General features: G+C 41.0%; 1 protein-coding gene across 1 annotated transcript in view; it reads left to right on the top strand.

The window, feature by feature from the left end:
- The window catches only part of frmd3 (FERM domain containing 3), a 163728-nt gene that overhangs the window by 51795 nt on the left and 94510 nt on the right, over positions 1–17423 (top strand). Inside the window, exons 2-4 of the mRNA XM_061928628.1 lie at positions 5972–6076; positions 6325–6367; positions 16103–16181. Of these exons, the coding sequence (XP_061784612.1) occupies positions 5972–6076; positions 6325–6367; positions 16103–16181 (227 nt within the window). The remainder of the gene's footprint in view (positions 1–5971; positions 6077–6324; positions 6368–16102; positions 16182–17423) is intronic.

The raw sequence follows: 17423 nt of genomic DNA, 5'->3' as shown, positions 1-17423 counted from the left end.
GTGTGTGTGTGTGTGTGTGTGTGTGTGTGCGCGGCTGCACTGTACGTGATGAGTAGATATTGATTGACTCAGGATAGAGTGTTTATTGATCGCTCTCTGTGTGTCTGCATTGCTTTTATGGACTGAACATCCAGCCTGTATTTACTGGCACTATACTGTACGCCGCAGCAGAGAGTTGCTGATACGTTTCTTCTTCTTTGTATTATTAGCATGTGTTCATCACCATTTCGGGTGCATCACAGCTTGGCTTGGGTGTCAAAGGGTTGCTGAGGTTCATGGAATTTGTCAGCTTTGATGGGGAGCGTTTTTCATCTGATCATGTTTGGGACTCGACATTATACCTGACCTCCTAAAAGCCCAACAGCGTGTTGTGTCTGACCCACGTGAAGCTTGTAACCCACACCCCCACACTCCCACCTGACACTTTAATGCGTCTCAATGACGACCCTCGTCACTTAAAACACCTGAAAGGCCACTTAATTGGGCCGGCAATTACAGTGCTTATACATTTGACATGATATTGAATTTATTAGTTTAACCCTGTAACACCCCTTGTTGTAAAATTACAACGTTACCTTTAACCATCCTAAAAAACTATCTGTTATATATATATATATATATATATATTTTTACCACATTTACATACTCATTGGGTCCTATTGTTCAGTCTCACAAGGCTATTGGATTTTACATTTGTTTATAAGTCACGCCTTCTGGCCATGAACTCACACAACCTCTCAAGGTTTCCTTCGAACAAAATCTATTTGTTTCATTGGACTGGATTCATCAGATTCAAGTAAGTAAAATGTATTTTATATATTTTTTGGTTGTTATTACAATGTCTAGAGCATGTACATATGTAGTTATTGTGGAACAGATCCATCAAATTTCATTTAGAGCTTGTTATATAATTGTTACAATTATACAACACTGGGTGAATGTGGTAGTCAAATAGCTGGCTTGTTGCTGTAGGCTCAAACAGGCTGTATTCCCTCCACTACATCACTGGCTGAAGTATTTTCTCAATACATGGATAATATACATTATACCAGTGACGTGCAGTCACTAGAGGCAGGTGAGGAGGGGCCTCATCTGCCATCATGGAAAGAAAAAAAATGTAAAAAGAAAAAAAATGAATTAAATTGTTATATGTATCCAGTGATTATACTATAAAGTTATTTTCCATTTAACTTCACCAGTTTTAGATTATTTTTATTCAAAATCACTGAATTTTCACATTTGCCGTTCAAATACTGAGAAGAGACGGTGCGGTGAACAGCAGCCAGTTGAGGCACGTCACTCAGTGCCTCAACATGGACGGACTCGGCTAACTGCTGGCCTGCTGTGCAGTGAGACCGTATTGCTATATGAATTAAATTATACATTTCCATAGTTTAGTTAGCTGAGGTATATAATGTGCAGTGTATTTTGTCAACAACTGTATGTGTGTAACGTATTTCTTGTGCTGAGCGATCATAAAACGGCTGCAAAAGACGCACTAGCTGAGGCTCCAGTAATCCCGCCTCCTGCACCCCCGCCGTAGAATTGTTATATCAACTAAAGCCCACACTTAAACTTTCCACATGCAAGATTGAATCTATTTAAAAAAGTTATTTCATAAGAAGCCAAAAAGTGCAAAAACAATAATGTTCGTGTTGGAGGAGTTGTGAATGACTGCAGGGCCACAACATTAGGTACACCTGCAGACTGCAGGTGTATCTAATTCACAACTCCTCCAACACGAACATTATTGTTTTTGCACTTTTTGGCTTCTTATGAAATAACTTTTTTAAATAGATTCAATCTTGCATGTGGAAAGTTTAAGTGTGTGTGTGTGTGTGTGGGGGGGGGGGGGGGGGGGGGGGGGGGGGCTGTTTTCCTATTCAAGAAGTAGTCTCTTTCCGTTTGAATGCCAGATCAACTAGAGCAGCCGATATGAATGTATTGATTAAGTTGATTTCCTAAAGCTTTGGTATAAACTTGAAAATATTCCAATTCTGTCTTGATGGTCCTTCTTACACAGCATATATGTCATCGAAAGAACTTGGGATTGACCAATAACTTAGATTCCCTGGGAGGAAGAACTGGTCTGACGCAACAATATGCAAAAGTGCAATATATTTATCTGTACAGTAATCTATTAATTTTATCTGCACCTTATTGCTCTTTTATCCTGCACTACCATGAGCTAACGCAACAAAATGTTGTTCTTTTCTGTACTGTAAAGTGCAAATTTGAATGACAATAAAAAATGAAGTCTAAGTCTAAGTCTAAAGAACATAATGTCATGGCTGTCATGAGTTTCCAATAATTTCTACAACTCTTCTTTTTTTTGTGATAGAGTGATTGGAGCACATACTTGTTGGTCACAAAAAACATTCATGAAGTTTGGTTCTTTAATGAATTTATTATGGTTCTACTGAAAATGTGACCAAATCTGCTGGGTCAAAAGTATACATACAGCAATGTTAATATTTGCTTACATGTCCCTTGGCAAGTTTCACTGCAATAAGGCACTTTTTGGTAGCCATCCACAAGCTTCTGCTTGAATTTGTGACCACTCCTCTTGACAAAACTAGTGCAGTTCAGCTAAATGTGTTGGTTTTCTGACATGGACTTGTTTCTTCAGCATTGTCCACTCGTTTAAGTCAGGACTTTGGGAAGGCCATTCTACAATCTTAATTCTAGCCTGCCTAGTTTCTCTTGTTATATTCTTATTTTACAGTTATATTTTTATTCTAATTGTTGCTTTTTATTTTTTCCATTGATACCCCCATTATTTACTTTTTACTTTTTAAATTCGATCTCAATTCTGTACACTGCTGCTGGAATTTTTATTTTCCTGAGGGAACTCTCCTGAAGGAATCAATAAATCAATATCTATCTATCTATCTATCTATCTATCTATCTATCTATCTATCTATCTATCTATCTATCTATCTATCTATCTATCTATCTATCTATCTATCTATCTATCTATGTATCTATCAATCAATCAATCAATCTTTATTTATATAGCCCTAAATCACAAGTGTCTCAAAGGGCTGCACAAGCCACAACGACATCCTCGGTACAAAGCCCACATACGGGCAAGGAAAAACTCACCCCAGTGGGACGTCGATGTGAATGACTATGAGAAACCTTGGAGAGGACCGCATATGTGGGTAACCCCCCCCCCTCTAGGGGAGACCGAAAGCAATGGATGTCGAGTGGGTCTGACATAATATTGTGAGAGTCCAGTCCATAGTGGATCCAACATAATAGTAAGAGTCCAGTCCATAGTGGGGCCAGCAGGACACCATCCCGAGCGGAGACGGGTCAGCAGCTTCAGATTCTTTACTGATTCGCCTTGTGTAATTGTTTGGTTGTCAAATGTTAAGGTGGTATTATTAAATAAATGTCGGTGTTTAGCAGGACCGATAATCAGCATTTCCGTTTTCTTGGCGTTGAGTTGCAAGAAGTTAGCGGACATCCATTGTTTAATTTCATTAAGACACGCCTCCAGCTGACTACAATCCGGCGTGTTGGTCAGCTTTAGGGGCATGTAGAGTTGGGTGTCATCAGCATAACAATGAAAGCTAACACCGTATTTGCGTATGATGTCGCCTAGCGGCAGCATGTAAATACTAAAGAGTGCAGGGCCAAGAACCGAACCCTGAGGAACTCCGCACGTTACCTTAACATAGTCCGAGGTCACATTATTATGGGAGACGCATTGCATCCTGTCAGTAAGATAAGAGTTAAACCACGACAAAGCTAAGTCTGACATACCAATACGTGTTTTGATACGCTCTAATAAAATATTATGATCGACGGTATCGAAAGCAGCGCTAAGATCAAGAAGCAGCAACATAGATGACGCATCCGAATCCATGGTTAGCAGTAGATCATTAGTCATTTTTGCGAGGGCTGTCTCCGTAGAGTGATTTGCCCTGAAACCGGATTGAACTACCTACCTACCTACCTACCTACCTACCTATCCATCCATCCATCCATCCATCCATCCATCCATCCACCCACCCACCCACCCATCCATCCATCCATCCATCCATCCATCCATCTATTTAGCCATTTCTTTACCACTTTTGACGTGTGTTTGGGGTCATTGTCCTGTTGGAACACCCAACTGTGCCCAAGACCTAACCTTCGGGCTGATGATTTTAGGTTGTCCTGAAGAATTTGGAGGTAATCCTCCTTTTTCATTGTCCCATTTACTCTCTGTAAAGCACCAGTTCAATTGGCAGCAAAACAGGCCCATAGCATAATACTACCACCACCATGCTTGACGGTAGGAATGTTGTTCCTGGGATTATAGGCCTCACCTTTTGTCCTCCAAACATATTTCTGGGTATAGTGGCCAAAAAGCTACATTTTTGTTTCATTTGACATCACATGGACAAAGATAAGACCTTCTGGAGGAAAGTTCTGTGTTCTTTACAACTTTTGAACACGACTATAAATCACGTATTAATATAATTATTATATGCTGTGCTAATTTTGTTACTGATGTTTTGCTAATTTAAGTAATGCACAAAACTTTTTTCATTTTTATGGGATATTCACATTTGATTTATTGTTACTTTTTGGTTAACATGTGCTAAAAAAGATGAATACCACTATTGAAATGATTTTGTTACAACAGACTTGTTAAATACAAATGGAAAAAAACATACAAAATAAACTAGATTATTCTAATTGGATAAGGGATGCACCTTATTAAATTGATGGAAAATAAAGGGAGGGTGTTGGATAAAGAAATATGAACATTACACATGCATATTTGTTTGTTTTGACATATTTAAAAAAAAAATTATGGTATGATGCGTTCATATGTTTTTGTTTCATTCTCCTTCAAGTGTTATCCCTCACATATTTGTTTTTCTCTCTTTCTTTTTTATAGTTTTTGTTTCAATATCTTGGATTATTGTCTGGAAATTCAAGTACAAACCCCGTTTCCATATGAGTTGGGAAATTGTGTTAGATGTAAATATAAACGGAATACAATGATTTGCAAATCATTTTCAACCCATATTCAGTTGAATATGCTACAAAGACAACATATTTGATGTTCAAACTGATAAACATTTTTTTTTTTTGCAAATAATCATTAACTTTAGAATTTGATGCCAGCAACACGTGACAAAGAAGTTGTCACGTGATGTCGTATTCGACATCAGCACGTGTTACAACAGCGTGGCTTCGTAAAAAAGAGTGCGGGTACTTTCCTGGCCCGCCTGCAGTCCAGACCTGTCTCCCATCGCAAATGTGTGGCGCATTATGAAGCATAAAATACGACAGCGGAGACCCCGGACTGTTGAACGACTGAAGCTCTACATAAAACAAGAATCAGAAAGAATTCCACTTTCAAAGCTTCAACAATTAGTTTCCTCAGTTCCCAGTCGTTTATTTAGTGTTGTTAAAAGAAAAGGCCATGTAACACAGTGGTGAACATGCCCTTTCCCAACTACTTTGGCACGTGTTGCAGCCATGAAATTCTAAGTTAATTATTATTTGCAAAAAAAAAAAAAAAAGTTTATGAGTTTAAACATAAAATATCTTGTCTTTGTAGTGCATTCAATTTAATATGGGTTGAAAATAATTTGCAAATCATTGTATTCCGTTTATATTTACATCTAACACAATTTCCCAACTCATATGGAAACGGGGTTTGTAACATTTTTATCATGTACAACTTCTGAGACAATATAGAATAGTTTGTCAACTTTATGTTTATGTTGTTGCCGTTCTGGATGATGGTGTTTGTTTTCTATCATATTGTTGTTGAAATAACGTTAAAGAGGAGTGAAAAAAAAATAGCGACGCTCTTCTTCTCTGACGCCAGCCAGCCTCAATTGCAGGTGTTTGTTCTTTACCGCCCTCTGGTGGCCACTTGCGTAGCGCTAACTAACAAGTTGGGGTTTTCAGGCTTTTTCTAAACATTTGCGTTGGTGTTTTTGTATTTTTTTTCCAGAGAGACACTAAAGGCCAGTTCCTGCTTGACCATGTGTGCAATCACTACAACCTTTTGGAGAAGGACTACTTTGGTATCCGCTATGTGGATCCTGAGAAACAGAGGGTAAGCCGACGTCAGCCTTTTCAAAGAATGCGGCGCATGCGCACATCAGAAGCAAACAAATAGCTAGTTTGAAGCCGAGTTGATAAAAACTAAAAATCAGATGGCATGTTTTTATTTTATTTTACAAGTGTATTGACAAGAAAATACTGTATCTAATCCCATATATGAAGCAAAAGACAAATCATTGTCAACTTGACACATTTGACTTTTTTTTCTTGCTTGTTTTCCTTTTTGTCACATTTCCTTAGCACTGGCTGGAGCCAAATAAAGCTGTGGTCCGACAGATGAAATGTAAGTATATATTTATGATTCATATACATTTTTGGATGTGTAATTTACCAGGTGCAATACATGTGGATATCAAATATAAATCATACAAAGCGTTTTAGCATGATTCTTTACCAAAAAAATGAATAAAAGATAAAAACCCAAAACCAGTGAAGTTAGCACTTTGTGTAATTCGTAAATAAAAACAGAATACAATGATTTGCAAATCCTTTTCAACTTATATTCAATTGATTAGACTGCAAAGACAAGATATTTAATGTTCGAACTGAGAAAATTATTTTTTTTTTTGCAAATAATCATTAATTTAGAATTTAATGACAGCAACACATTGCATTTTTACCACTGTGTTACGTGCAGTGTTGGGTTAGTTACTGAAAACCAGTAACTAGTTAGTTACTAGTTACTTTATTTCAAAAGTAACTCAGTTACTAACTCAGTTACTTACACCAAAAAAGTAATGCGCTACTGTGAAAAGTAACTATTTAGTTACTTCTTTTTTTCTTCTTTTTTTTTTTTTAAAGCTCCCATTAATGCCTTCATTTCAGTACTGTTATTGCACTTGAGAATAATACAATCTGTTGATCAACTTGACATGCATTCTTATTTTCCTTTTAACATAATTAATGAAAAACAGTGCAACATTAAAAGGCATTACTCCTTTCTTTAAACGTGGACCAATGACCATGAATAAAAAACAAGTTAAAGTGCAACATAAGAAGGCACATCATCTTCCTTGAAACATAGGTAGTGAAATAAAGCCTGACATCTGGAGTGATGCTGCTGTCTTCCACACTTGGAGCCATGGATTGTAGAATCCTTGTTTTCAGTGGCAGGATCATTGACACAGATGGTGAAGTTTCAGTGCTCAGTAGAGATGTAACACTTTTGAGGGGTTTAAGCACCTGGAGGACCTCATCTGCCACTCTCACATCATCATCAGACAGGGTGACATTTGTCTTCAGGGTGTTGTGGGTCAATCCAGAGTATATAGCTGCCTGCTGCTCCAACATATCATAAGTGGAGTTCCACCTCGTTGGGACACCATGTATGAGCTTATGAGTAGGCAGCTTTAGCATTTCTTGCTTTGTCTTAAACACATGAGCAGCTGTTGTGCTTGGGTGGAAGTAGGAAACCTCCTTCCTGATCCTCCCAAGGAGGCGCTCCATCCTATTGACTGAGATTCCCTTCTGTGATGCCAAATTCACTACATGTGCAAAGCACCTATCTCATTCACTCATTCACTGTAATTATTTGATTTTTGGCATTATCACATGTGACTGGGATATCTTTATCTTCCATTCCTCCACTGCTTGTGTCAGTACCTGCGCAAGGTGACTGTCGTAGAGGGGGCGTGTCTTCTCATCTCCCAGTCTGCTGTGATGAAGTGAGCGCTTATAGTTCCGCTGGACGTCCACCCGTCTGTCATGAGCGCAACAGATGATGCTCGGGATAGTTCATCCACAACTTTTTTCTTCTCCTGCTCATAAAGATCTGGCACAATCTTATGGCTGAACTGGGTGCGCGACGGGATGCCGTAACGTGGCTCAAGCACGTTCAACATGTGTTTAAAACCCTCGTTTTGCACTTATAAACACACCGATTCAATGGCACGGGGCGTTCAAACTCCTCCCGTTACTCCGCTCACCATGACCACGCTGTGTGTGGACTGAACGTGCCAACAACTTTTTTTTGTTTGTTTCTTATATCAAACCGCGGATCACGTGTGTGCCTCATCCCCTCCCCACACCCACACCCAGACACACACATAGACCGCGCCTCTTTTCTTCTCTCCGGCTTGTGACAGAGGAAGATTCAGAAGAACGACACCGCAGCGCTTCTGTTTCTAGCCGATACTACATCAAAAGTAACGTAAAATAACGCAGTATCGCATCATGAATATAAAAAATCACTGAATATAAAAAATAACGCGTTAGATTACTAGTTACCGCCGAAACTAACGGCTTTGTAACGCGTTAGTCCCAACATTGGTTACATGGCCTTTCTTTTTAACCACACTCCGTAAACGTTTGTAAACCGAGGTACGTACCGAACCAAAATTTTTGTGTACCGTTACACCCCAGTATCTCGTGGATACTACTATGATTACATCGATATTTTTTAGCATCACAAAATCTTTTTTCGTTTTATTAAAATGTATATTATATTTATAAACTCAGGAAATATGTCCCTGGACACATGAGGACTTTGAATATGACCAATGTATGATCCTGTAACGACTTGGAATCGGATTGATACCCAAAATTGTGGTGTCATCCAAAACTAATGTAAAGTATCAAACAACAGAAGAATAAGTGATTATTACATTTTAACAGAAGTGTAGATAGAACTTTGTGGGGGGGGCGTGGCCTGCGGACCTGCAGTGAAGTGGGGTGTGCCAGGACCGGCTTCGAGATCAGCGACAGGTGCGTAGATGGCCCACCTGGGAGTGTTTATTTAATCACCTGTCGCTCTGTTAAAGGCAGCAGCCGGGAAGGAGAAGGGGCGGGGAGCGCGAGCAAGAGCGAGAGCGATGGCTGAAAAGCACGAATAGAGAATCTTATTGAAAATTAAATCATTGTTCAGAACCATGCACGCAGCTGTCATGTCAGTGATTGGTGGTCCGAGGAACCCTGTTAAAAGAGAAAGTAAGCAGATATTAACAGTAAATGAACAAGTAGATTAATAATTCATTTTCTACCACTTGTCCTTAATAATGTTGACAAAATAATAGAATGATAAATGACACAATATGTTACTGCATATGTCAGCAGACTAAATTAGGAGCCTTTGTTTGTTTACTTACTACTAAAAGACAAGTTGTCTTGTATGTGCACGATTTATTGAAGGACAATTTTGCAATAAGAGACATACGTTTAAAGGGGAACATTATCACCAGACCTATGTAAGCGTCAATATATACCTTGATGTTGCAGAAACCGATTTCCAAACTCTAAATGGGTGAATTTTGGCGAATTAAACGCCTTTCTATTATTCGCTCTCGGAGCGATGACGTCACAACGTGACGTCACATCGGGAAGCAATCCGCCATTTTCTCAAACACATTACAAACACCGAGTCAAATCAGCTCTGTTATTTTCCGTTTTTTCGACTGTTTTCCGTACCTTGGAGACATCATGCCTAGTCGGTGTGTTGTCGGAGGGTGTAACAACACGAACAGGGACGGATTCAAGTTGCACCAGTGGCCCAAAGATGCGAAAGTGGCAAGAAATTGGACGTTTGTTCCGCACACTTTACCGACGAAAGCTATGCTACGACAGAGATGGCAAGAATGTGTGGATATCCTGCGACACTCAAAGCAGATGCATTTCCAACGATAAAGTCAAAGAAATCTGCCGCCAGACCCCCATTGAATCTGCCGGAGTGTGTGAGCAATTCAGGGACAAAGGACCTCGGTCGCACGGCAAGCAATGGCGGCAGTTTGTTCCCGCAGACGAGCGAGCTAAACCCCCTGGATGTCTTGGCTCACACAATCCCGAAGATGATCAAGAGAAGACTATCGACCCTAGCTTCCCTGGCCTGCTGACATGAGGGTATGTCTACAGAATATATTAATTGATGAAAATTGGGCTGTCTGCACTCTCAAAGTGCATGTTGTTGCCAAATGTATTTCATATGCTGTAAACCTAGTTCATAGTTGTTAGTTTCCTTTAATGCCAAACAAACACATACCAATCGTTGGTTAGAAGGCGATCGCCGAATTCGTCCTCGCTTTCTCCCGTGTCGCTGGCTGTCGTGTCGTTTTTGTCGGTTTCGCTTGCATACGGTTCAAACCGATATGGCTCAATAGCTTCAGTTTCTTCTTCAATTTCGTTTTCGCTACCTGCCTCCACACTACAACCATCCGTTTCAATACATGCATAATCTGTTGAATCATATAAGCCGCTGAAGTCCGAGTCTGAATCCGAGCTAATGTCGCTATAGCTTGCTGTTCTTTCCGCCATGTTTGTTTGTGTTGGCTTCACTGTGTGACGTCACAGGAAAATGGACGGGTGTATATAACGATGGTTAAAATCAGGCACTTTGAAGCTTTTTTTAGGGATATTGCGTGATGGGTAAAATTTTGAAAACATTTTTGAAAAATAAAATAAGCCACTGGGAACTGATTTTTAATGGTTTTAACCCTTCTGAAATTGTGATAATGTTCCCTTTTAATGTACCTTAAGATTTTTTGTTACAATAAAGCCAATAATGCATTTTTTGTGGTACCCTTTATTTAGAAAAGTATCGAAATACAACCGGTACCAAAATATTTGTATCGGGACAACACTAGTATACAGTATTACCCCATTTGACAGATTACTGATAAAAACCCAAGTACCAAGTACCATGCGGCATGGATTTAAAAAACGGGTAAAAGACGCTCTTTCCTGTCCGTCCCCTTACATCCTGTCTTGGCGTCTTTTAATGGCCACGCTGTTCTTTCTGTCCCGCTATAAATGAATAAAGGGGTTATTAGCTGCACAACACGCGCAAGAGATGGCGAGCAAGACGCGGCGAGAGAAGACCGGAATGAGAGATTGAGATCGATGCGGCAGGAAACGTGAGAGGAGTCTGTGACACTGACGGATAATGTGGCTAAAGAAAGAAAGTTCGGAACGGAGAAAGGGGAGACGAGGAGCCATGTTGACAGAAAGAGAGAGAGAGAGATGGTTTGAAAGAATAACAGACGAGGAGAGACTGAGGCGAGAGAGCTGAGTCGTACTGACATCTTGCTTCTCCCCATGGCGGACTTAACTCCTAAATTAGGACATAGTGGTGTTTATTTTTATTTCCTTCTTGCGCCAGCCTGCCTTACGGTCACATTTGCATGCACTCCATCACTGTCTTGGTCCCTCGTGTCTGAGCAAATAAGCTGCTCAGGATATTTATATACTTTTTTTTTTTTTGAGAGGAGGGGATTTGTAACTTTCATATTCCTAAACATGTTTTATTTAGATGCGTGCAGGTTTTTTTTTCATATAAACAGCCATTAAAGACCAAATCCACTCTGATTTTTTTACAGTTACAGTGTGGAAACGTCCCTTCCCGACGCCTTAAGAGCTGTACTAGACAATGAGTTGACAGCACGTGGGTTTTAGCTCATTGTCTAGCACTGCCAGACTTAAAGTTCAACCAACCTGTGGACTTGTGTTTGAACAAACAAACAAAATAACTAGAGATGTCCGATAATGGCTTTTTTGCCGATATCCGATATTCCGATTAGGGCTGCAACTAACAACTAATTTGCTAATCGATTAATCTGTCGATTATTACTACGATGAATCGATTAATAATCGGATAAAAGAGACAAACTACATTTCTATCCTTTCCAGTATTTTATTGAGAAAAAAAACAGCATACTTATTTTGATTATTGTTTCTCAGCTGTTTGTAAATGTTGCAGTTTATAAATAAAGGTTTATTAAAAAAAAAAAAAAAAGAAAAAAAAAAAGTATCCTCTGCGCATGCGCATCGCTTAAATCCAACGAATCAATGACTAAATTAATCGGCAATTATTTTTATAATCGATTTTAATGCCGGACAGACCTGGCAGGCCCAAACGCATTGTGAGGGTTTGCTGGGAACGTCTGGCAGAGTCTCCTGTCAGAGAGAGTTTCAATTCCCACCTCCGGAAGAACTTTGAACATGTCACGAGGGAGGTGCTGGACATTGAGTCCGAATGGACCATGTTCCGCGCCTCTATTGTCGAGGCGGCTGATTGGAGCTGTGGCCGCAAGGTAGTTGGTGCTTGTCGTGGCGGTAATCCTAGAACCCGTTGGTGGACACCGGCGGTGAGGGATGCCGTCAAGCTGAAGTAGGAGTCCTATCGGGTTCTTTTGGCTCATAGGACTCCTGAGGTAGCGGACAAGTACCGACAGGCCAAGCGGTGTGCGGCTTCAGCGGTTGCGGAGGCAAAAACTCGGACATGGGAGGAGTTCGGGGAAGCCATGGAAAACGACTTCCGGACGGCTTCGAAGCAATTCTGGACCACCATCCGCCGCCTCAGGAAGGGGAAGCAGTGCACTATCAACACCGTGTATGGCGAGGATGGTGTTCTGCTGACCTCGACTGCGGATGTTGTGGATCGGTGGAGGGAATACTTCGAAGACCTCCTCAATCCCACCAACACGTCTTCCTATGAGGAAGCAGTGACTGGGGAGTCTGTGGTGGGCTCTCCTATTTCTGGGGCTGAGGTTGCTGAGGTAGTTAAAAAGCTCCTCGGTGGCAAGGCCTCGGGGGTAGATGAGATCCGCCCGGAGTTCCTTAAGGCTCTGGATGCTGTGGGGTTGTCTTGGTTGACAAGACTCTGCAGCATCGCGTGGACATCGGGGGCGGTACCACTGGATTGGCAGACCGGGGTGGTGGTTCCTCTCTTTAAGAAGGGGAACCGGAGGGTGTGTTCTAACTATCGTGGGATCACACTCCTCAGCCTTCCTGGTAAGGTCTATTCAGGTGTACTGGAGAGGAGGCTACGCCGGATAGTCGAACCTCGGATTCAGGAGGAACAGTGTGGTTTTCGTCCTGGTCGTGGAACTGTGGACCAGCTCTATACTCTCGGCAGGGTCCTTGAGGGTGCATGGGAGTTTGCCCAACCAGTCTACATGTGTTTTGTGGACTTGGAGAAGGCATTCGACCGTGTCCCTCGGGAAGTCCTGTGGGGAGTGCTCAGAGAGTATGGGGTATCGGACTGTCTGATTGTGGCAGTCCGCTCCCTGTATGCTCAGTGCCAGAGCTTGGTCCGCATTGCCGGCAGTAAGTCGGACACGTTTCCAGTGAGGGTTGGACTCCGCCAAGGCTGCCCTTTGTCACCGATTCTGTTCATAACTTTTATGGACAGAATTTCTAGGCGCAGTCAAGGCGTTGAGGGGATCTGGTTTGGTGGCTGCAGGATTAGGGCTCTGCTTTTTGCAGATGATGTGGTCCTGATGGCTTCATCTGGCCAGGATCTTCAGCTCTCACTGGATCGGTTCGCAGCCGAGTGTGAAGCGACTGGGATGAGAATCAGCACCTCCAAGTCCGAGTCCATGGTTCTCGCCCGGAAAAGGGTGGAGTGCCATCTTCGGGTTGGGGAGGAGATCTTGCCCCAAGTGGAGGAGTTCAAGTACCTCGGAGCCTTGTTCACGAGTGGGGGAAGAGTGGATCGTGAGATCGACAGGCGGATCGGTGCGGCGTCTTCAGTAATGCGGACGCTGTATCGATCCGTTGTGGTGAAGAAGGAGCTGAGCCGGAAGGCAAAGCTCTCAATTTACCGGTCGATCTACGTTCCCATCCTCACCTATGGTCATGAGCTTTGGGTTATGACCGAAAGGACAAGATCACGGGTACAAGCGGCCGAAATGAGTTTCCTCCGCCGGGTGGCGGGGCTCTCCCTTAGAGATAGGGTGAGAAGCTCTGCCATCCGGGAGGAGCTCAAAGTAAAGCCGCTGCTCCTCCACATCGAGAGGAGCCAGATGAGGTGGTTCGGGCATCTGGTCAGGATGCCACCCGAACGCCTCCCTAGGGAGGTGTTTAGGGCAGGTCCGACCGGTAGGAGGCCGCGGGGAAGACCCAGGACACGTTGGGAAGACTATGTCTCCCGGCTGGCCTGGGAACGCCTCAGAGTCCCACAGGAAGAGCTGGACGAAGTGGCTGGGGAGAGGGAAGTCTGGGCTTCCCTGCTTAGGCTGCTGCCCCCGCGACCCGACCTCGGATAAGCGGAAGAAGATGGATGGATGGATGGATGGATTTTAATCGATTTAATCGATTAGTTGTTGCAGCCCTAATTCCGATATTGTCCAACTCTTAATTACCGATTCCGATATCAACCGATACCGATATATACAGTCGCGGAATTAACACATTATTATGCCTAATTTTGTTGTGATGCCCCGCTGAATGCATTAAACAATGTAACACATTTTTCCAAAATAAATCAACTCAAGTTATGGAAAAAAAAGTGCCAACATGGCACTGCCATATTTATTATTGAAGTCACAAAGTGCATTATTTTTTTTAACATGCCTCAAAACAGCAGCTTGGAATTTGGGACATGCTCTCCCTGAGAGAGCATGAGGAGGTTGAGGTGGGGGAGGTAGGGGTGAGCGGGGGGGGTGTATATTGTAGCGTCCCGGAAGAGTTAGTGCTGCAAGGGGTTCTGGGTATTTGTTCTGTTGTGTTTATGTTGTGTTACGGTGCGGATGTTCTCCCGAAATGTGTTTGTCATTCTTGTTTGGTGTGGGTTCACAGTGTGGTTTAACCCTAACCCTAACCCTAAGGTTTATACGGCCACCCTCAGTGTGACCTGTATGGCTGTTGACCAAGTATGCATTGCATTCACTTGTGTGTGTGAAAAGCTGTAGATATTATGTGACTGGGCCGGCACGCAAAGGAAGTGCCTTTAAGGTTTATTGGCACTCTGTACTTCTCCCTACGTCCGTGTACACAGCAGCGTTTTAAAAAGTCATACATTTTACTTTTTGAAACCGATACCGATAATTTTGAAACCGATACCGATAATTTCCGATATTACATTTTAAAGCATTTATCGTCCGATAATATCGGCAGTCCGATATTATCAGACATCGGCCCAGAAGATCACTGCATGTTGTCTTACATCTCTAGAGCAGTGGTTCTCAACCTTTTTTCAGTGATGTACCCCCTGTGAATTTTTTTTAAATTCAAGTACCCCCTAATCAGAGCAAAGCATTTTTGGTTGAAAAAAATAGATAAAGAAGTAAAATACAGCACTATGTCATCAGTTTCTGATTTATTAAATTGTATAACAGTGCAAAATATTGCTCATTTTTAGTGGTCTTTTTTTAACTATTTGGAAAAAAAGATATAAAAATAACTAAAAACTTGTTGAAAAATAAACAAGTGATTCAATTATAAATAAAGATTTCTACACATAGAAGTAATCAACAACTTAAAGTGCCCTCTTTGGAGATTGTAAGAGATCCATCTGGATTCATGAACTTAATTCTAAACATTTCTTCACAAAAAACAAAATCTTTAACATCAATATTTATGGAACATGTCCACAAAAAAATCTAGCTGTCAACACTGAATATTGCATTGTTGCATTTCTTTTCACAGTTCTTTTTGACAGACATTTAAAAAAAACAACTCACATACTACCCCTTGGCATACCTTCAAGTACCCCCAGGGGTACGCGTACCCCCATTTGAGAACCACTGCTCTAGAGGACCTGCATAAGAGACACTGCAACAGGAGAGCAAACAGCATCCTCAAGGACTCATCCCACCCAGGTCACCACTGGATTGAACTCTTGCCCTGAGGGCATCAAAGCAAGGACAAATAGACTGAAAAACAGTTTCTATCCTAGAGCTGTTATTACCCTAAACTCTGCACTTACCTGAACACTCACCACTTTATTACCTGCTTACCTCTGATAAAGATCTACTGTGCAATATGTTTTTTTTAACATTTTATTATGTTTTTAAATTTTAAATTGTTTTATTATTGTTGTTGTCTTAACACTATTTCATGTAGGTTTGTTTTAAAAGCACTGAGCTGGATTGCTGTCCAATTTCGTTGTTTCCATACAATGACAATAAAGGTATTCTCACTCTGATTCTGATCCCTAAAAATAACGTCATTAGATTCCATGAAATTAAATAAAGAGGCTTCACACGCAGTATTTGCTTTGAAAGACTATCAGAATCCCAAAACTCTATTTTCTCTTTGTCAGCTTCAGCTCTCACGTGTCTTTATGCTCCATGTTTATCTATGTCAACAGCTCTGCAACCTTTCACCATGTGCTTCAGGGTCAAGTTTTACCCCCATGAGCCGATGAAGATCAAGGAGGAGCTCACAAGGTACTAAAATAATCATCGGAAAGTATTTGTTTCTACCAAATAATTGATATTTTCACGTGTGATAATTGCTTGCATGCCGTGACGTGACTTCTTCCCGGAAGTGAAAAACAGTGGTGGTGAACCACCAAGCAAAGATTGCTGTTGTGCAGCAAGCAAAGCATGAACTATCTAGTACACAAGGGGCCTAGATCTTCCTGCAAAAAGCAGATACGAGCAAAACATCCAACCATGTAATGGACTCTATCCACATTCTTTTTTTTTTTTTTTTTTTTAGTACTGAACTCTTAACCCTCATTTGTAAACAATAACATGCTTATTATACAAACAGTATTTGTACACCTTTAACACAGATTTTTATACTGTCTTCAGAGATTCAGTTTTTTTGGTGGTACTCGAAACCTTTCTGGGTACCTGCGAAAGGGTGTTCAGCATGGTTAGAAAAATAGTGACAGAGAATAGAACAAGGATGGACAATTCAACCCTTAACTCAACAATGAGTAGATGAGTGTTATGTGTGTGTATATGTGTAAATAAATGAACACTGAAATTCAAGTATTTCTTTTATTTATAAATATATATATTATATATATATATATATATATATAATAAAATAAATATATATATAGCTAGAATTAACTGAAAGTGAAGTATTTCTTATATATATATATATATATATATGAAATACTTGACTTGGTGAATTCTAGCTGTAAATATACTCCTCCCCTCTTAGCCACGCCCCCACCCTCACCCCCCACCTCCCGAAATCGGAGGTCTCAAGGTTGGCAAGTATGGACTAAACAGTGGGATTTGTAACAATTAGGAAGATTTGTTTCATGTTTGTCCTCCTACAGAAACCTTATTAAAACAAAAAATATATTTTTTCCGCCATCTTTTTTTACTTGAAAAAGCTCTAGGGAGCCACTAGTTCGGCGCTAAATAGCCGCATGCAGTTTAGACCAACATACTTTTTATCAATCAATCAATCAAAGTTTATTTGTATCGCCCTATATCACTTTTTCCCATTTTCGTGGGCCATTTCCAACTTAAAGATACTCATTAAACACATAAGAATGTACTTTAAGATGTAAAAAATCTTTTTATTGATTGGCTGTGACACAAAATAAATGGAAATGACCAAGCCTAACCTTAAAGAAAAGAGGGTTGCTAAGGTATTATTGTTTTTGGGTTCTACAGTGTGCTGCGCGCTTTCCGTAATTATCAATTGAACGTAATGTGTAAGAC

This window comes from Nerophis lumbriciformis, linkage group LG33, assembly GCF_033978685.3.
Source record: "Nerophis lumbriciformis linkage group LG33, RoL_Nlum_v2.1, whole genome shotgun sequence".
NCBI lineage: Eukaryota > Metazoa > Chordata > Actinopteri > Syngnathiformes > Syngnathidae > Nerophis > Nerophis lumbriciformis.
This window is presented reverse-complemented; position numbering and strand designations above follow the sequence as displayed.